Genomic DNA, 20603 nt, shown 5'->3' with positions numbered 1-20603 from the left:
ATTTCAGTGCCCATTAGACTAAGTGGAAACCCATCCTGAGAATATCCCAACCGGAGGTAAGCAAGTGAGCCCTGCAGGCACACCTGTCTGCCTTAGTGTGAACTCGGCAAGGAGCAGGCACCTGTCTGCCCGTCTTAGTGTGAACTCAGCAAGGAGCCCTGATTAATCAGGACCCTGTTCTTCACACTCTTAAAGGATACAGTGGATGCTCAGGGGGCATATGGATTCCTCATCAAGGTTCTTAATGTTATGACTGACACCCTAAATAGCAATGTGCCAATTTTACCCCTTTTCTTACAGACCTCTTGGCTTAAACATGCATCTGTACTTGAACACCCACATAGCAGATGTCTGCATGTGTGAGAAGCGAACAAAATACAAAAATTGACAGATCAGCACCTTAGGGATTTCCTACTAAGTAAAATATTTAGAAGTGAACACTGGTATCATCTGATGTCCACTGGGTCATTGGCAGAACACACACAGCCCTGCTGTTACCTCCATTTAAACTTTATTAAGTCGTTTCTGTCTACGACTCCATCTTGGGGCCCACCTTCCCCCCAGGAGCAGGCGCCCTGAGGACCGTGTGGACCCCTGGCACACTGTACTGTGCATGGTGCCTGTCCTTGCATTTCACCTCTCCGTCGAGAGTGGAGGTGGCCCTAATGGCGTTCTGCTAGACTTCTGTATTTGCCACCGAGCATTTCACACACGAGCTTCGAGGCTCATTCCCTTCCTCCCCAAAGGCACCAAAGTGAAAAATTTCAGGACCTTCTACAAGCATTCACCATCTCCCAAACAATAAAATATGACATCTAAGTAGAAAAGATGCCAACCATACATAGCAAAGTAACTGTGCTCAAAATAGGTGTCTATCAGTAGGATCTCAAGGTGCCTGGGCAGTGTGGCCTCTGCGGCTTGAAGTTGGGTGAATTCAGCCGAGCAGTATCCGGGCCCTCGGGTGGGAGAATCGCGGGGAACTTCGTTCAGGGGCACCTTGATCAGGTCCCTGGGAGGGTGTCCCCAGGCCGGGAGCTGACCTCGGTAAGATCCAAATGACCAGGGGCTGGGGGGAGGGGAAGAAACTGACTCCCCAGACTAGAACCTCCTTTTAAGAGGGGGAAGAGGGACTCCAGTGAATTCAACCAGAAACCCAGGGCCGAAGCGGTGAATAAGCAAAAAAAGCAGGACCCGCAGGTCTTGACAGTGCCTTTCCCGGCTACAGGGGCCGCGTCGACCGGTCCCACGTCAACCCCGCGGGCCAGCTGCGCGCCCGCCCAGTTCCCACGCCCCGGCCCGGGCCACTCCGTACCTGCTCGGCCCCGTAGACCGTGGCAAACTGGACGAAGTCCTCGATGCGGACGAAGCCGTCCCCATCCCCGTCCAGGGCATCGAACACGGCTCGGAGGCGGGGGCCGTCCTCCCGACTCCCCGCGGGCTCGCTCGAAAGGGGGTGCGTATGGCCAAGGTCCGCGGGCTGCGGCGGGGCCCTGGGACCCTCTTCCAGCGCCAGCTCCCCCGTCGTGGGCGCGGGGAAGGGCGGGAAGAGGTGGACCTCGCCCCGGGCTGGGTGGCTGCGGCTGGACCCCCGCAAGCGGAAAGGCGCGCTCTCAGGGCAGCTCGGGGGGCCACACTCCTCCGGCTCCTCAGTCCAGGAGAAAAACGGATCTAGCTGTGGAAGCGGCGCCTCGAAGCAAGGCCCTGGGCCCGGGGAGTCGCGCGGCGCAGGCGGCCCGGGATCCCGCGGGCTCCCCTCCAGCCCCGGGGCCGGCCCGGCGCTCCAGCGCGCCCCGCAATCCGGAGCGGCTCCGGGCGTAGGCTCGTCCAGGCCCGCGGACTCCGCGTCGGGGCCGGCGGCTGGCGCTCCGAGGCGTAGCTCCGCGGGGCCCAGCGCCGGCTGCGCCGCCCCCGGCCCGTCCGGCCCGCCAGGCTCAGGGTCAGGCCCCGGCCGCTCCGAGCCCGGGGGCGAGGCCGGCGGGGCCGACGCCATGCTCCCGAGAGGCTAGTGGTGCGGCGGGCGCGGGCGGCAGACAAAGGCGCTCAGGGCGCGGCGGCGGGCGCGGGCATCCCCTCGGCGGCGCGGGCGGGCGCGCGCGGGGCGCCCGGGCTGTTGGGGCTGGCGCTGGGGCCCTGCTCCGTCCTCGCCCATCTTCGCGCCGCGCCTCAGCTGCCCTCAGCCCGGCGGCGCGGCGGGCGCGGGCCCATGGCGGCGGGGCGGCCTGGGAAGGGCGGCGAGGGGCCGGGCGGCGGGGGCCGAGGGCCGAGGGGACCGGAGGCCTCGGAGCCTGAGGTGCAGGCTGAGGCGGCTGAGGAGGCTGAGGCGCAGGTACCCGGGGAACTAACGCCGCCGCCGCCTGCACCACCGCCCCAGCCCCGCCCTCCGCTGGGCCTGACGTCAGCACGTCCGGGCGGCGCCGGCCCCGCCCCTCGCCGGTTTGCTATAAAGGCGGGCGCCGGGGCTGTCGCGGCAGTGCGGCGGCGGTCACCGGCGGGTCATCCTGTCTTTTCTCGTTTTCTCAAGCGCCGGACGTGGAGATGCTCAGAGGCTATGAGCGCGGGCGTGAAGTGACGTGACGTCCCTGAACAGGGGCGCGCTGGGTCAGGTTGTGCAAGGTGTGTTCCCGCCGCACAGCTACGAGCGGGAGCGACCGCGACCTGCGCACGTTGCGGACGAGTAAACGGCACCGCGCGGCGAGCGAAAGACGAAAAGGCACGCAGCCCGCTTGGAGCAGAGCCCTTCCGGGGCAAAGCGTTCTCACGCTGATGAGACCAAGGGGAGGCGCACGCCTAGCTCCGCCGCGCCAGTGGTTGCAGGTGCTCCAGGAGTTGCGGGGCGCAGACCCGGCAGAGGGCGAGGCCCTGCCCAGGCCCCGCGCGGACCCGGGGAACGCAGGGTCTGAGACGGAGTGCGAAGGGGCCCCAGACACGCAGTCCATGCCCCTGGCAACCAGAGGCACGCGCGGCCTTTCCCTTAAGCCTGTAACCACGGTCTCCAAGACGCACTGCGTTGGGACGGCCGCGGTGGCCCACATCCAAGAGGGAGGATCGCCTGAGCCCAGGTGTTCGAGACTAGACTGGGCACCACAGCAAGACCGTGTCTCTACAAAAAATAAGACTAAAGAAAACACCCAGCCTGAATCGCCCGTCCTTAGCCAGCCTCCCCGGCACCGTGGCTGCGTTTGGCAACTGACCTCTGTGTGAAGTGTCCCTGTCCTCAGAGGGACATAGGACCTCAGACAGGACCACAGCCCTGGCAGCAGGCATGATGGTGGGACAGGCTAGTTAGGAGCAGGTGAGGCGCTAAATTTAGCCTGTCATGAAATGTATCAGGGAAATGATGAACTTGTATTTTTACACACTATGGGCACCAAGACAAGATACTGTTTCGTAAGCAGCTTTGGCAAGATCCAAAGGAACGGAACCTCTGCTTCCAAGTGTACAGTCAGGAGCAGCGTGTTAATTAACTGAGTCATCTCCCTGGCAGAATCCCAGGGTACATGGGACCAGACTTTGTGAGGCTGGCATTGGGAAAAGAGAGATGAGGGGTCCTCCCCAAACTAGATTCGCATTTTCTTTAAGAGCTGTATGTGTTCATGAGGAAGAGACTGCAGTCAAAGAATGAAATCACCTCCAGTTTGGGCAAGAATTCAAATTTGGGCTGATGCCTTTGGCCAGATAAAATTTTCAGAAGCAGTCAGTGATGTGTCAGCCTTTCTAAACGGGAGTGTTAGTGTGGGTGAGGCAAACACAGCAGGCTTCCTCTGCTTTTATGTGCCGGTGCTGCCAGAAGCAGAAGGATGGCTTGCTTTCTTTTTGAGACGGAGTTTCGCTCTTGTCACCCAGGCTGGAGTGCAATGGCGCGATCTCGGCTCACCGCAACCTCTGCCTCCTGGATTCAGGCAATTCTCCTGCCTCAGCCTCCCGAGTAGCTGGGATTACAGGCACACGCCACCATGCCCAGCTAATTTTTTGTATTTTTAGTAGAGACGGGGTTTCACCATGTTGACCAGGATGGTCTCGATCTACTGACCTCGTGATCCACCCGCCTCAGCCTCCCAAAGTGCTGGGATTACAGGCGTGAGCCACCGCGCCCGGCCCAGTGGGGAAGAATTTTTATTCTCACCTTCAAATCTGGTAAAGTGCATTTCTTACAGTAAAAACAGAACATGAGTTTGTAAGCCACAACTGAATTCCTCCTGACTGAGCCCGAGTTTTGATGATTTTCTTATTTTAATGCCTCACTATGAAGCTAACTGGTGCCTGCTCCGTCTTCCTGGGATGACCTAGCCCCCGCCAGGCCTAGAGCTCTCCAGAGCCCCACTCCTGCAACCCTAACGCTTCCCTGAGGCCAAAACCACAGGCTTCGGAGGGGCCCTGAGGAGCCAGCAGGAGAGGTGTGCACAGCTTTCTGCATTTTCCAAAGCAGCAGCAAAGGTCTCCTTCTCATCACTCTCTCCCATGTAAAACTGTTCCAAGTTACACGTGATGGTCAAAGAACTGAAATGTAATTTTCATTTCTGGCAAATATTTCTTATTCTTGCTGGCACAGACACCTGTCAGGTGCGGTCTGGCACCGCCCAGCTGCCTCTGAGGCTTTCCAGGTTTCCTGGCACCAGAGAGGGCCCCTGAGACCCATGCGGTTACTGGAAGAAGCTCACTGAGAACTTAGTACGCAGGGTGTGTGCTGCCATGGCAACACTGGTCAGTGCCAGCCAGGAACCCGAGATGGATGGTCGGCTGGGCTGACACATCTTCTAGAAGCTCCTCTCCCAGCCCATGGCGGCTGTTAGAGTGGCCACATTGATAGGGTGAGGCTAACCCTCAGCGACTTTTTGTTATTCATTTCGTTTCATTTATTTATTTTGAGATGGAGTTTCACTCGTGGCCCAGGCTGGAGTGCAATGGTGCAATCTTGGCTCACTGCAAGCTCCACCTCCTGGGTTCAAGCGATTCTCCTGCCTCAGCCTCCCGAGTCGCTGGGATTACAGGCGCCTGCCACCACGCCCAGCTAATTTTTGTTATTTTTAGTAGAGACGGGGTTTCACCATGTTGGCCAGGCTGGTCTTACACTCCTGACCTCAGGTGATCTACCCGCCTCAGCCCCCCAAAATTCTGGGATTACAGGTGTGGTGGCTCACCCAGGCTGGAGCGCAGGCTAGAGTCTGTTGCCCAGGCTGGAGTGCAGTGGTGCGATCTCGGCTCACTGCAACCTCCGTCTCCTGGGTTCAAGAAATTCTCATGCCTCAGCCTCCTGAGTAGCTGGGACTACAGGCGTTCGCCACCATGCCAGCTAATTTTTTCATTTTTTTAGTAGAGACGGGGTTTCGCCATGTTAGACAGACTGGTCTCAGACTCCTGACCTCAGGTGATTTGTCCACCTCAGCCTCCTAAAGTGCTGGGATTACAGATGTGAGCCACTGAGCTCTGCCCGTTTTTTATTTGTATTTATTTATTTTTATAGAGACAAGGTCTTGCTATGTTGCCCAGGCCGGTCTTGAACTTCCCGCTCAAGTGATCCACCAAACTTGACCTTCCAAAGTGCCAGGATGGCAGGTATGAGCCACCATGCCTGGCGTTTTTTGAGACAGATCTTGTTCTGTCTCCCAGCCTGGAGTACAGTGGTGTGATCATGGCTCACTGCACCCTCAACCTCCTGGGCTCAAGTGATTCTTCCACCACAGCCTCCCGAACAGCTGGGACCACGGGCTTATTTATTTGTTTGTTTTGTTTTGAACAGTCTTGCTCTGGCACCCAGGCTGGAGTGCAATGGCACGATCTTGGCTCATGCAACCTCCACCTCCCAGGTCCAAGCAATTCTCCTGCCTCAGCCTCCCAAGTAGCTGGGATTATACACACCCCCGACAACACCCGGCTAATTTTTGTATTTGTAGTAGAGATGGGGTTTCACCAGGTTGGCCAGACTGGTCTTGAACTCCTGACCTCAGGTAATTCGCTTGCCTCAGCCTCTCATAGTGCGGGGCTTACAGGCGTGAGTCACCGCGTCTAGCCCTGCCAGTTTATCGCACAAGAGCCAGACGCCTGGCCCCAGTGATGAACCTGCATCTTTCCTCAGGAATGTGGACGCACAGCACAGAAGGATCGCTGTCCCTCTCTTCAGTGGCTGGGCCATGGCTTGTGGAGGTGTTTGCTGGGGCTGGGATCCAGAGGCAGCAGAGCAGAGACCCAGGTTCACAGGGGCTGGTGGAGGGAAGACACTCCTGGCCCAGGGCCCTGCATCCCAGCTTCCTCCCTGAGCTCCGCGGCGTCCCTCCCTCAGGGCCTGTGGAAGGACCCAGGACCTGCCTGTGAGGTTTCCAGGTTCCCTGACACCAGAGACGGCCCGGAACAGGTGAAACCACCAACACTGTGAAAGCGTTCCTATTTAGCATCTGTTGTCTCCTGATTTTGTTTTTTTGAGATGGAGTTTTGCTCTCATTGCCCAGGCTGGAGTGCAGTGGCACGTTCTCAGCTCACTGCAACCTCTGACTCCCGGTTGCAAGCAATTCTCCTGCCTCAGCCTCCCAAGTAGCTGGAACAGGCGTACCACCACACCCAGCTAATTTTTGTATTTTTAGTAGAGACGGGGTTTCACCATGTTGACCATGATGGTCTCGATCTCTTGACCTCATGATCTGCCCCCCCGTCAGCCTCCCAAAGTGCTGGGCTTAAAGGTGTGAGCCACGGTGCCCGGCCTGTTGTCTCCTGATATTTTAATGATCACCATTCTAACTGGTGTGAGATGGTATCTCAATGTGGTTTTGATTTGCATTTCTCTAATGACCAGTGATGATGAGCTTTTTTTCATGTTTGTTGGCTGCATAAATGCCTTCTTTTGAGAAGTGTCTGATCACATCCTTTACCCACTTTTTGATGGGGTTTTTTCTTGTAAATTTGTTTAAGTTCTTTGTAGATTCTGGATATTAGCCCTTTGTCAGATTCGTAAATTGCAAAAATTTTTTCCCATTCTGTTGGTTGCCAGTTCAAATGATACTTTCTTTTGCTGTGCAGAAGCTCTTTGGTTTAATTAGATCCCATTTGTCTATTTTGGCTTTTGTTGCCATTGCTTTGTGTGTTTTAGTCATGAAGGCCCTGCCCGTGCCTATGTCCTGAATGGTATTGCCTAGGTTTTCTTCTAGGGTTTTTATGGTGTTAAGTCTTATGTTTAAATCTTTAATCCATCTGGAGTTAATTTTTGTGTAAGGTATAAGGAAGGGATCCAGCTTCAGCTTTCTGCACATGGCTAGCCAGTTTTCCCAACGCCATTTATTAAACAGGGAATCCTTTCCCCACTGCTTGTCAGGTTTGTCAAAGATCAGATGTTGCAGATGTGTGATGTGTGGTGTTATTTCTGAGGCCTCTGTTCTGTTCCATTGGTCTATATCTGTTTTGGTACCAGTACCATGCTGTTTTGATTACTGTAGCCTTGTAGTGTAGTTTAAAGTCAGGTAGCATGATGCCTCCAGGTTTGGTTTATTTTTGCTTAGGATTGTCTTGGCTATGTGGACTCTTTTTTGGTTCCCTATGAAGTTTAAGGTGTTTTTTGTTTTCAATTCTGTGAAGAAAGTCAATGGTAGCTTGATGGGTCCTGAAGCCCATGCAGTCACTGGAAGGAATTCACTAAGAATTTTGCACACAGGGTGTGTGTGGGTCGTGGCAACACCAGCCTTTGAGAGGCTGAGGAGGGCAGATGGCTTGAGCCCAGGAGTTCAAGACCAGCCTGGGTAACATGGCAAGACCTCTTCCAGAAAAAATACAAAATACAAAAAATACGAAATGTACAAAATGCAAAATACAAAAATACAGCTGGGCATGGTGATGTATGCTGGTGGTCCCTGGTACTCAGGAGGCTGATGTGGGAGGATCACTTGAGCCCAGGAGTTTGGAGGATACAGTAAGCTACATTTGTGCCCCTGCACTCCAGCATGGGTGATAGAGCCAGACCCTGTCTCTGACAAAAAACAAACAAACAAATCTTTTCTCCTCCTTGTCAGGAAGTAAAGCCTGAACACATTCAGGTCTGGTGTGATGGTGAGCTGGGAGCTTGGAAGAACAGAGTGGGAATCACAGGGCTGAGGGGCATCCCTGAAGGGAGCCGCTCCCCTCCTGTGAGGGCAGCCACGGGGACCCCAGTGGGCAAAGCCACACACCTCCCTCCAGCCCCTGCTGCTCAGCCCCTCCCCCAGCGGGGCTGGGGGCCATGTTGAGAGAGGAGGAAAGCTGTGGCAGTGTGAGCGGTGGCCTGGCTGGCCCTGGGACCGGCATTCACTCTCGGCTGCATCCGAGCACACGGCCTCTGCCTGGCTGGCCCTGGGACCGGCATTCGTTCTCGGCTGCATCCGAGCACACAGCCTCTGCCTGGCTGGCCCTGGGACCGGCATTCGCTCTCGGCTGCATCCGAGCACACGGCCTCTGCCTGGCTGGCCCTGGGACCGGCATTCGCTCTCGGCTGCATCCGAGCACACGGCCTCTGCCTGGCTGGCCCTGGGACCGGCATTCGCTCTCGGCTGCATCCGAGCACACGGCCTCTGCCTGGCTGGCCCTGGGACCGGCATTCGCTCTCGGCTGCATCCGAGCACACGGCCTCTGCCTGGCTGGCCCTGGGACCGGCATTCGCTCTCGGCTGCATCCGAGCACACGGCCTCTGCCTGGCTGGCCCTGGGACCGGCATTCGCTCTCGGCTGCATCCGAGCACACGGCCTCTGCCTGGCTGGCCCTGGGACCGGCATTCGCTCTCGGCTGCATCCGAGCACACGGCCTCTGCCTGGCTGGCCCTGGGACCGGCATTCGCTCTCGGCTGCATCCGAGCACACGGCCTCTGCCTGGCTGGCCCTGGGACCGGCATTCGCTCTCGGCTGCATCCGAGCACACGGCCTCTGCCTGGCTGGCCCTGGGACCGGCATTCGCTCTCGGCTGCATGCGAGCACACGGCCTCTGCCTGGCTGGCCCTGGGACCGGCATTCACTCTCGGCTGCATGCGAGCACACGGCCTCTGCCTGGCTGGCCCTGGGACCGGCATTCGCTCTCGGCTGCATCCGAGCACACGGCCTCTGCCTGGCTGGCCCTGGGACCGGCATTCGCTCTCGGCTGCATGCGAGCACACGGCCTCTGCCAGGGGAGCAGGACCTGCCTGTACACTGGCTTCCAGCACCAGGCAGGAAGAGTGTCCCAAGCTTCACAGAAAAGACAGGAAGGAAACACTGCCCCTAAACGACGGGATCACCGGTGGTTCCTTTTAATCGTCTTTCTTTTCCTTCTAAAAGCTTTTGCAAGGTCCAATTTCTTTTTACAGTAAAGAGATTATCTTTTAAGAAAACAGACTTGGCATGTGCCTGTAATCCCAGCTACTCGGGAAGCTGAGGGAGGAGAATCACTTGAACCCAAGAGGCGGGGCTGCAGTGAGCCAAGATCAAGCCATCGCACTCCAGCCTGGGTGACACTATGTCTCCAAAAAGAAAAAAAAAGAAGGCTAGGTGTGGTGGCTCACACCTGTAATCCTAGCACTTTGGGAGGCCGAGATGGGCGGATCACCTGAGGTCAGGAGTTCGAGACCAGCTGACCAACATGGAGAAACCTCGTCTCTACCAAAAATACAAAAATTAGCCCGGCATGGTGGCACATGCCTGAAATCCCAGCCAGTGGGGAGGCTGAGACAGGAGAATCTCTTGAACCTGGGAAGCAGAGGTTGTGGTGAGCTGAGATTTTGTGCCATTGCACTCCAGCCTGGGCAACAAGAGTGAAACTCTGTCTTGGAAAAAAAAAAGAAAAGAAAAGAAAATGCACTTTCTGGCAAGATTGTAGGGAAGTGTGTTTATGCAAACAGGTGGTGCAGAAACAGAGGGGCGGACCCTGTGGGCAGCCTGAGGGCCGTGCCAGCTCTTGGGCCACACACAGACAGGAGCACCTCAATGTTTTCAGTCAAGAGAACACAAGTTTCAGGATCCACATGGCTCCCTCAGGCCCTGAAACCAGGCAGGCAGGACAGCCTTGACCACGGGGCAGGGGACATCCCAGCATCTTGTCTGCATCCTCACCACCTGCATGGCAGCTCCACAGGCCAGGCCCACTGTCCAGCTGCTCCTGCCCCAGAGGTGAGGCCATGGGGAGGGAAGGAGAGGGTGGAAATAGCTGGGTGTCCAGAGGAGGGGCTGGGCTGCGGGCACTGCTGGTTCAGATTGGCGCTCTCCACCTGGCTGTGCAAGGCGGCGGGAAGCAGGGCCCAGAAGAATCCTGCAGGAGTTACAGAACTTAGAGTCGGCTGAGGATGGCTTCCCCCTCAAAACACCTCGGCTGCCTTGGGCATCCAGCACCTGCCAAAAATGCCGGCAGAGGCTGAGGCCACTACGTAAGACCAAGCACACTAGCGCCCGCCTTCTGCCCAGCCCCAGTGGGCAGCACCCAATGTGGCCAGGCTGGCGCAAGGGCCGGGAGGATGGGGGAGGAGACGCCCGCCCCGTGGGTCCTGCAGAGAACTGCCCATGCAGCAGCCAGCATCCAAGGACACGAGTGACCCCAAGTAGTAGGAGTAGCACCTCACCTAGAGCTTAGCAGAGAAGGATGCAAAATCCGCCAGCCCTTTCACGTCGTTTGGGAATGTCAACCACGCCCCGCCATCGGCCACCAGCACGGCCCCCGTCACACAGGAGGCCAGAGGGCTGGCCAGGTAGAGCGCGCAGTGGGCAATCTCCGTCTTGTTCCCCAGCCTCTGCAGTGGGCTCACAGCGACCCTTGTGCTCAGGCTGGCCTGGGGGCCACCTGGAAGGCAGCAGAAGGCTCAGGCCCCATCAGCCCCAAGACCCAGCACCCTCCCCTCTCCCCCAGCTCATTCTCTGAGTGGCATCTGGGAACAGCAGGGGCACAGTCAGTGTCACCAAGGCCTAGCATGGAGCAGGATCAGGCCAGGCACAGACCACAGCCACCACCATGGAACCAGCACAGGGCTTTTCAACGCACCCCCTGCCAAGGTTCTGGAAGCTTCCATGGGCACCCTGTGCCTCAGGGGAGGATCTGTGGGAGGCCTGGGCTGAGAGCCTTACCCAGTCGCCGGAGCCCCTCCGTGCCACTGATGGGGCCGGGGGCAAGGCTGTTGACACGGATATTCTGGGGACCCCACTCCACAGCCAAGTGCCGCGTCATCGCGTCTGCACGGGAGAAAGTTGGATATGAAGGGGCCGCTGTGCCCTCTGTGGGGTCTCACGGCCTCGCTGCCTGCAGCTGAGCTGAGCTTCACATGGAGACTGCTGGCCTCCTGGGATGGAAGCAGAGCGCCCAGGGGAACCCATGTGGGCAGACCTGAGGGAGGGGGGGTCATACCCACAGCAGCCTTGGCAGAGCCCGCATGCACCTGGAGCACCTGCCCCCGGTGTCCCAGGGTAGCAGTGATGTTCACAATCACCCCTCCGTGGTCCTGCAACACACAAGGCACGAGGCAGTGAGCGTCTCATAGAGCACCCACCCGGAGGAACCTCTCACAGGGCACCCACCCGGAGGAGCGTCTCACGGGGCACGCACCCGGAGGAGCCTCTCACGGGGCACCCACCCGGAGGAGCGTCTCACGGGGCACCCACCCGGAGGAGCCTCTCACGGGGCACCCACCCGGAGGAGCCTCTCACGGGGCACCCACCCGGAGGAGCGTCTCACGGGGCACGCACCCGGAGGAGCCTCTCACGGGGCACCCACCCGGAGGAGCGTCTCACGGGGCACCCACCCGGAGGAACCTCTCACGGGGCACCCACCCGGAGGAGAGTCTCACGGGGCAACCACCCGGAGGAACCTCTCACGGGGCACCCACCCGGAGGAACCTCTCACGGGGCACCCGCCCGGAGCAGCCTCTCACGGGGCACCCGCCCGGAGCAGCCTCTCACGGGGCACCCGCCCGGAGCAGCCTCTCACGGGGCACCCGCCCGGAGCAGCCTCTCATGGGGCACCCACCCGGAGGAACTTCTCATAGAGCACGCGAGACACGTTGAAGGTGCCGCTGGTGTCTATGTCCAATACAGTCTTGAAGGCGTTGAAGGACAAGGAGCCGGCAGGGCACAGGAAGTTTCCAGCCGCACCTGCAGAGTGGGAGACCTCAGGAGCTGCTGGAGCCCAGGAAGAGGGATGCAGAGTGGGTGGTGCCCTGACGGGAGGGTACAGGAGGGAGCCCAGGTGCCTTGTGGCACAGGGAGGAGACCCACGCCCTAGGATAGCAAGATGGGACATTATGGGCCGAACCGTGGTTCCCGAGAAGACATGCTGAAGCACGGACCCCTGCTACCGGTGACTGTGGTCTTGTTTGGAAATGGGGCGGGTGCAGATATAATTGAATTACAGAGAAGTCACTCATTAGGGTGAGCCCTAAATCCATGACCGACATCCTTATAACAAGAGAAGAAGACACACAGACACACCCCATGTGAAGACAGTGGCAGAGGGCGGGGCGACGGTCTCTGAGCCAGGGAGGGCGGAGGACTGACGCCGCACCTGAAGCCACTGGGAAGGCACGGAACAGGCTCCCCGCTGGGGCCTTCAGAGGGCGCAGCTCCGCCAGAACGGAGGTGATATTGTTTCAGTCACACAGGTTGTCGTACTCTGTTAGCCCAGGAAACTAATACACAGGGTGTTTTTAAAAGGGAATTTCTGGCCGGGCGCGGTGGCTCACGCCTGTAATCCCAGCACTTTGGGAGGCCGAGGCGGGTGGATCACGAGGTCAAGAGATCGAGACCATCCTGGTCAACATGGTGAAACCCCGTCTCTACTAAAAATACAAAAAAAATTAGCTAGGCATGGTGGCATGTGCCTGTAATCCCAGCTACTCAGGAGGCTGAGGCAGGAGAATTGCCTGAACCCAGGAGGCGGAGGTAGCGGTGAGCCGAGATCGCACCATTGCACTCCAGCCTGGGTAACAAGAGCGAAACTCCGTCTCAAAAAAAAAAAAAAAAAAAAAAGGGAATTTCTGTAGAGTGAACCCAGTAGTGCTTCATCAATTGTAACAAACGCAAGATGTTAATAGGGAAAACTGTGTGGGTGGGAGTATGGAATTCCATGTACTATCAATTATTCTATAAACCTAAAACTGCAGGCCGGGCACGGTGGCTCACGCCTGTAATCCCAGCACTTTGGGAGGCCGAGGCAGGCGGATCACGAGATCAGGAGTTCAAGACCAGCCTGGCCAACATAGTGAAACTGTCTCTACTAAAAATACAAAAATTAGCCGGGTTTGGTGGCATGCGTCTGTAGTCCCAGTCGGGAGGCTGAGGCAGGAGAATCGTTTGAACTCGGGAGGCGGAGGTTGCAGTGAGCTGAGACTGCACCACTGCACTCCAGCCTGGGCGATAGAAAGAGACTCCATCTCAAAATACATACATACATACAAAAAATTAGCCGGGCGTGGTGGCGTGCACCTATAGTCCCAGCTACTTGTGAGGCTGAGGCGGGAGAATCATTTGAACCCGGGAGGCAGAGGTTGCAGTGAGCCAAGATCGCACCATTGCACTCCAGCCTGAGCGGCAGAGTGAGACTCTGTCTCAAAAAACCCAAAAAACCAAAAATTAGCCAGGCACGGTGGCACATGCCTGTACTCCCAGCTACTAAAGGCTGAGACGGAGAACCCCTTAAACCCAGGAGGCGGAGGTTGCAGTGAGCCAAGATCATGCCATTGCACTCCAGCCTGGGCAACAAGAGCAAAACTCTATCTCAAATTAGTTAATTAATTAAAATAAAATAAAAATTAAAGTTAGGCTAGGCTAGCTTTTATTTCACTGGTGATTCTTGCCTGTAATCCCGGCACTCTGGGAGGCCAAAGCAGGAAGATTGCTTGAGCCCAGGAGTTTGCGACCAGCCTGGGCAACACAGTACGACCCTGTCTATGCAAAAAATAAAAATCCAGGCCAGGCATGGTGGCTTACACCCGTAACCCCAGCACTTTGGGAGGCTGAGACGGGCGGATTGCCTGAGGTCAGGAATTCGAGACCATCCTGGCCAACAAGGTAAAACCCCCTCTCTACTAAACATACAAAAATTAGCTGGGTGTGGTACTGCACGCCTGTAGTCCCAGCTACTCAGGAGGCTGAGGTGAGGCAGGAGAATCACTTAAACCCGGGAGATGGAGGTTGCAGTGAACCAAGATCACGCCACTGCACTCCAGCCTGGGCAACAGAGCAAGATTACATCTCTGGAAAAAAATAAAATAAAATAAAAAATACAAAAATTAGTTAGGCCTGGCAGCACACGCCTGTACTCCCAGCTACTCAGGAGGCTGGGGCAGGAGGATGGCTTGAGCCCAGAAGGTGGAGGCTGCAGTGAGCCATGATGACTCCAGCCTGAGTGACAGAGCGAGCCCCTGTCTTAAGAAGGGAATTTCAGGACCCAAGGGCACCCGACTCTGCCACGCAGCCACGTTCACGGCACCCACGTGAGCTGCAGCTGCGCTGACCTGCTGCCGTCTGCAGCAGCAGAGCGAGGCGGGAGACAGAGGCCCGGAGCCTGGGTCTTGGCCTCAGGAACCTGGGGACAGGCCCACCCCAGGGCACGTGCCTAGGTTCCCTGACACAGTCCCCACCCCCGGAGCAGAGTTCTGGGGCCTCCCAGTGGTACCGCCGACCTGTGAGAAGCCACCCACCTCACTCAGCACCGACTCACAGTTAATGAGAATGTCGATTTTGCCGAACTCCTTCAGAGCCTGGTCCACAGCGGCCGTGACAGCCGGGGGCACTCGGACGTCCATAGAGAGAGGGAGGCAGCGCCGGCCGGTGGCAGCAGCCAGCTTCCTGGCAGCCTAGAAGCCAGACAAAGAGGCGGACAGCAGCCCTGCAGCCTCGGCCTGGAGAAAAGGCCTCCCACAGAGGATGAAACATCCATGCTCCACCGGGACCTTGGCTTTGCTGCTGGGACCCCACTCTGGGGAGGCACGGCCTCCAAGTGCCCACCCTGGGGGACGTTTATAGGATCCTGCCCCACTCTGCCCACACCTGCCACCCGTCCTAGACCGGAGGCGCACAGGTGACTCTCCTTCCAGGTTGAGGGCTCCGGGGGGTGGGATACACCAACCACCTTCACAACCCAGCTAAGCCCAGAGACCCTTCTTGGGGCCGTGTTACTCCAAACAGGAAGGTCTCTCCCAGGACCCAATAACTAGATAAAAAAATAATAGTTGGCCGGGTGCGGTGGCTGACGCCTGTAATATCAGCACTTTAGGAGGCCAAGGCAGGCGGATCACAAGGTCAGGAGATGGAGACCATCCTGCCTAACATGGTGAAACTACTAAAAGTACAAAAAATTAGCCGGGCGTGTGGTGCACACCTGTAACCCCAGCTACTCGGGAGGCCGAGGCAGGAAAATCTCTTGAACCCGGGAGGCAAAGGTTGCAGTGAGCCGAGATTACGCCACTGCACTCCAGCCTGGGTGACAGAGCAAGACTCCTGTCTCAAAAAAACCAGCAAATGTTTTGGTGCCAACATCCCCTCAGCCTCTGGACCTTCCTGGCCCAGGCCCAGCACCCTCACAGCCACCTGCAAATGGAACCATGGGAGAGGCCCTCTCACCGTCAACACTCGGGGCAGGCTCCTGCTGGCGATCACCGTGTGGCAGCCGTGCCTGCGAACCAGAAGCAGGCGTGAGGTCGGCGCAGGCGAGGGGCACTCCCGGGGGCATCTGCCCAGCTCCTGGGCAGGAGTCTCTCGGGTGATGTACCAGTCCAGGGCTGAAGGCCCGGCTGGCAGAGGGCACGGGGCGTGAACAGGACTGAGAAACTCCGGAGAGACCTCAGGTCATGCTCACCCCCGGGGTTTCTGGCAGGGGACATCCCACCCACACAGGCCTGCGGGCCCTGCCCTACCTGTACGCCAGGTACAAAGGCAGCTGAGAGCCCCTGAGGCCCAGTCCGGACATCTGCCAGGGGCCTGCTGGACCCCACGCCCTCCGCCCCCTCCTCCCTGTGGGTTGCCGTGGAGGGCCAAGAGCCCATTCTGAAGCAGGGCACTCCCCGCTCCCCTTCCTGGGCACCGTGGACGCGAATCCACCACCCTGGCCTCTCACGAACCCGGTTCCAGGAACGCTGCTACAATTTTCCAGTTTATCTACTGTTCTTGCGACAGAGCACAAAGATAATCCTGCCCTCAGGTCAACACAACCTTGACGTTATCCTAAACAAATTCGCACAGGCTCCCTCCGAGGCAGGAGCCCTTTCCCTGTGGTCTAGCAGCCCTGGGCCTGGGGTAACAGCAGGGAGATGCCTGTCCCGCAGCCACCGAGGACTATGCTTCCGTCCACAAATTCCCCAACAAAATCACCCCATATGGACAACTGGGATCTGTCTGCCTAGTTCTTTGGTTTCTCAGCTCTTCTGGTTTGGGGGCTGTTTCCCCACAGTAACCACCAAGGCAGCCACCCCTGCTAGGCAGGTCCCACTGGAGCTGCCTCAGACCCTGAGCACAGAGCCACCAGTGGAAAGGCCACTTCTCTTCCTGTGGGACTCACCTTTCTGGTACGGAAAGGAAGGGCCTCAGGGGACCTGAGAAAGGGTCCCTCCCCCTCCTCAGCCTAACTCTAGCCGCTGCCAGGTGGGGTGAGTGGCTGACCCCAGCCTGAAGCCACAGAACTTGTATCTCAAGAGAAAGCTCTAAAGGGTAACAGCACTGGGGCCTGACACAGCCCCAATTCTCAAGGTCCCAGCAGACCCCAGACCAGAGCTACACAATCTCCACTGACCTCTAGGAGCCGTGGAAGTCCTGACTCCCCCCAGGGCAATGCTCGACCCCTCCCCAGACCCTCTGGCAGGCAGCTGGACCCTGTCGGGTGGGTGAGTAGGGGACCCTGTCGGGTGGGTGAGTAGGGGACCCTGTCGGGTGGGTGTGTAGGGGACCCTGTCGGGTGGGTGAGTAGGGGACCCTGTCGGGTGGGTGAGTAGGGGACCCTGTCCGGTGAGTGTGTAGGGGACCCTGTCCGGTGAGTGTGTAGGGGACCCTGTCGGGTGGGTGAGTAGGGGACCCTGTCGGGTGGGTGAGTAGGGGACCCTGTCGGGTGGGTGTGTAGGGGACCCTGTCGGGTGGGTGTGTAGGGGACCCTGTCGGGTGGGTGAGTAGGGGACCCTGTCGGGTGGGTGAGTAGGGGACCCGTCGGGTGGGTGAGTAGGGGACATCTACCTCCCACCAGCATCTTCCCAGGGGTCTGGCATCCAGCAGGGCCCAGGCAGGAGGAAGCGGGGAGCAGGGAGGGGACACAGAGCAGCCTCACCGCATGAAAATCTCAGCAATCCGGAACCCGATCCCAGAGCCACCACCTGTGATGAAGGCCACTTTGTCCCTGAAAGAATTAAAAATGAGGCTCTTTTAAAAGAGCCCTGTTAAAATACACACCACATATTGCCATACGGCAACGATTTAAAATGAAAATTCACAGAATTACGGTACTTTATTTGAGACTCCCAGGCCGGAGTGCAGCGGCACCACCACAGCTCACTGCCGCCTTGACCTCTCAGGGTAAAAGGGTCCTCCCGCTTCAGCCTCCCCTGTAGCTGGGACTACGGGTGCATGCCACCGTGCGCAGCTAATTTTTTTTCTGCTTTTTCTAGAGAGGCGTATTGCTTTGTTGCCCAGGCTGGTCTTGAACTTGTGCTGACACAAACTTGCAAAGTGCAGTGGGGGAAAGTGTATTTTTGACGGAAATTGAGTGAAGTAGATACAAGACAGAAAAAATAACCCTGGCTTAAATAAGATAGAAGTTATAGTTTCCTCTGTCCTTAGCCCTGCACGGCACAAACATCAAAGATGATTCCTGAGATTCAGTGAGCTAGGTCAGGATAATATGGCTTTTTTATTCATTAGAGACTTTCTTGTACGTATTAAATGTGTACTGATTGGTATAATAGGCACAAATTGTACCAGATGGATGGGCAATCTCTTTTTTTTTTTTGAGAGGGAGTTTAGCTCTTGTTGCCCAGGCTGGAGTGCACTAGCACGATCTCAGCTCACCGCGACCTCCGCCTCCCACGTTCAAGCGATTCTCCTGCCTCAGCTTCCCAAGTTGCTGGGATTAAAGGTATGCACCACCACGCCCCGTTAATTTTGTATTTTTAGTTGGGACAGGGTTTCTCTATGTTGGTCAGGCTAGTCTACAACGCCAGACCTCAGGTGATCTGCCTGCCTCAGCCTCCTAAATTGCTGGGATTACAGGCGTGAGCCACCGAACCTGGACTGCAATTTTCCTACTTTTGCAGAGTTCCAAGTTGCTTTTCTTTTTTTTTGAGACGGAGTTTTGCTCTTATTGCCCAGGCAGGAGTGCAATGGTGTGACCTTGGCTCAGTGACACCTCCGCCTCCTGGGTTCAAGTGATTCTCCTACCTCAGCCTCCCAAGTAGCTGGGATTACAGGTGTACGCCACCACACCCGGCTACTTTTATATTTATAGTAGAGACGGGGTTTCGCCATGTTGGTCAGGCTGGTCTCGAACTCCTGACCTCGGGTGATCCGCCCAACTTGGCCTCCCAAAGTGCTGGGATTACAGGCGTGAGCCACTGTGCCCAGCCTTCCTATTCTTAATTATTAAAGATTAATTTTGGTACAGGTGTGGTACCAATTAAAAAAAAAAAGAAAAAGGGGTTTCCCTCTTTCAGCTTTGGAGTCCCCCTCCCTTTGTCTCTGTACAGGGGAGCTTCTTTCTTTCTTCTCCCTTCTTTTTTGCCAATTAAACTCCCTGCTTCTTAAAACTGAAAAAAAGAGGGCCGGGCGCGGTGGCTCACGCCTGTAATCCCAGCACTTTGGGAGGCCGAGGCGGGTGGATCACGAGGTCAAGAGATCGAGACCATCCTGGTCAACGTGGTGAAACTCCGTCTCTACTAAAAATACGGGCATGGTGGCGCGCGCCTGTAATCCCAGCTACTCAGGAGGCTGAGGCAGGAGAATTGCCTGAACCCACCCAGGAGGCGGAGGCTGCGGTGAGCCGAGATCGGGCCATTGCACTCCAACCTGGGTAAAGAGCAAAACTCCGTCTCAAAAAAAAAACTGAAAAAAATAAAAAACAGATCCACCTGCTGTTAGCCAAGTGAGGGCAGGTGGCCAGGGAGGACTTTGACCTTTACAGGGCAGTACTCCCTTGTGAACACCAAGGCATTTGCAGGAAAATCAATACTTGCCGGGCAAAATCCAGCATTCCTGGGCCTTCCTGGGTCTTATGGAAAAATGATTTCAACCTAAAATGTTCTGTAAAGAAAGAGGTTGGCCTAGGAGCAGTGGCTCACACCTGTAATCTCAACACTTTGGGAAGTTGAGGCGGGTGGATCACCTGAGGTCAGGAGTTCGAGACCAGCCTGCCCAACACAGGGAAACCCCGTCTCTAGTAAAAATAGAAAAATTAGCCGAGCATGGTGGCGAGCACTTGTACTCCCAGTCACTCGGGAGGCAGGACAATCGCTTGAATCTGGGAGGCAGAGGTTGCAGTAAGATGAGATGGCACCACTGCACTCCAGCGTGCGTCTCAAGAAGGAAGGATACATGGAAGGAAGGGAAGGTGGGAGGGAGGGAAGGAAAGAAGGGAGGGTGGGAGGGAGGGAGGGAAGGAAAGAAGGGAGGGTGGGAGGGAAGGAAGGGAGGGTGGGAGGGAAGGAAGGAAGGGAGGGTAGGAGGGAAGGAAGGAAGGGAGGGTGAGAGGGAAGGAAGGAAGAGGAAGAAAAGAAAGAAAAGAAAGAAAAAAAAAGAAAGAGAAAGAAAAGTAGGTAAAAAAGAAAGCCAGGCGAGACAGGTTTCCAAACACAGGAGGCCTCGGGTGGGGACCCCGTCGGCCCTCTCGGCGATGCAGGGACCATGTGGGGGCGCCCGCGGACCGGGCCCCGCACCGAGGCTGCGCCCGCTCCCCGAGCCCCGCTCACCGCAGCAAATCCGGGCAGAAGAGGTGGCGGTATGCGGGGAGGCAGTCGTCACCCTCCACGTCGGGCGGCGGCTGGGCCATGGCGGTCGCGGCAGGGACTGCGGGGGCAACAGGCAGGAGCAGCCTCGGCCTCGGGGATCCTAGCCCAGCGGCCAAAGCGCCTGGAACCGGGAGTCCCGCCCACTCCCGGATGCCCCGCCCCTCACCCCGAACTCTCCCCCGAGGCCACGCCCTCGCACGCGGGGCCTGCCGGGATTGGCAGTCGGCGCGCGGGGCGCAGGCGCAGAGCAAGGTCGTCCGCGGGGCGGAAACCCGGCGCTCTTCGTTTCCCGTCCGGGAGTCTTTCGCAGGGATTCGGCGTGGGCGCCGCGGTCGGAGCCTGCAGGACTCGTGGGTCACCCCTGGCTCCTGGGTCCAGGCCGGGCTCGCAGCCTCGGGGCCCCCTCGTCGCCTCCCCGTGAACACCTTGGGGAGCGCGGGGGCGGGACGGAAATGTCCCGGAGGCCCAGGAAAGCGCGGCCGCTCCGCGCCGGTTCCCAGAATGGCCCGTTTCGGGGCCAAGAAGGAAGAGGCCGAGGCCGGGCGCGGTGGCTCACGCCAGTAATCGCAACACTTTGGGAGGCTGAGGCGGGCGGATCGAGAGGTCCGGAGATCGAGACCAGCCTGGCCAACATGGAGAAACCCCGTCTCTACTAAAAATACAAAATTTAGCCGGTGTGGTGGCGCAGCCTGTAGTCCCGGCTACTCGGGAGGCTGAGGCGGGA

General features: G+C 57.5%; 2 protein-coding genes across 3 annotated transcripts in view; both read right to left on the bottom strand.

The window, feature by feature from the left end:
• Positions 1-1990, bottom strand: part of RAB11FIP3 (RAB11 family interacting protein 3) — a 100406-nt gene extending 98416 nt beyond the window's left edge. For both annotated transcript variants that reach the window (XM_021675094.2, XM_064362272.1), the window contains exon 1: positions 1313-1990. In XM_021675094.2, coding sequence (XP_021530769.2) covers positions 1313-1990 — 678 coding nt within the window. The remainder of the gene's footprint in view (positions 1-1312) is intronic.
• Positions 1991-9216: 7226 nt separating this feature from the next.
• Positions 9217-19923, bottom strand: DECR2 (2,4-dienoyl-CoA reductase 2). Its single transcript, XM_012468753.3, has 9 exons — positions 19841-19923; positions 17212-17280; positions 15522-15573; positions 14620-14755; positions 11929-12053; positions 11311-11404; positions 11034-11138; positions 10535-10752; positions 9217-10227 (listed from the first exon to the last, which is right to left on the bottom strand). Exons 1-8 carry the CDS (start codon positions 19918-19920, stop codon positions 10535-10537), a joined length of 879 nt encoding a protein of 292 aa, XP_012324176.3. The 5' UTR covers positions 19921-19923; the 3' UTR covers positions 9217-10227.
• Positions 19924-20603: the final 680 nt, after the last annotated feature.

This window comes from Aotus nancymaae, unplaced genomic scaffold (genome assembly GCF_030222135.1).
Source record: "Aotus nancymaae isolate 86718 unplaced genomic scaffold, 86718_ANA_hifiasm-v0.15.2.pri h1tg000049l, whole genome shotgun sequence".
NCBI lineage: Eukaryota > Metazoa > Chordata > Mammalia > Primates > Aotidae > Aotus > Aotus nancymaae.
This window is presented reverse-complemented; position numbering and strand designations above follow the sequence as displayed.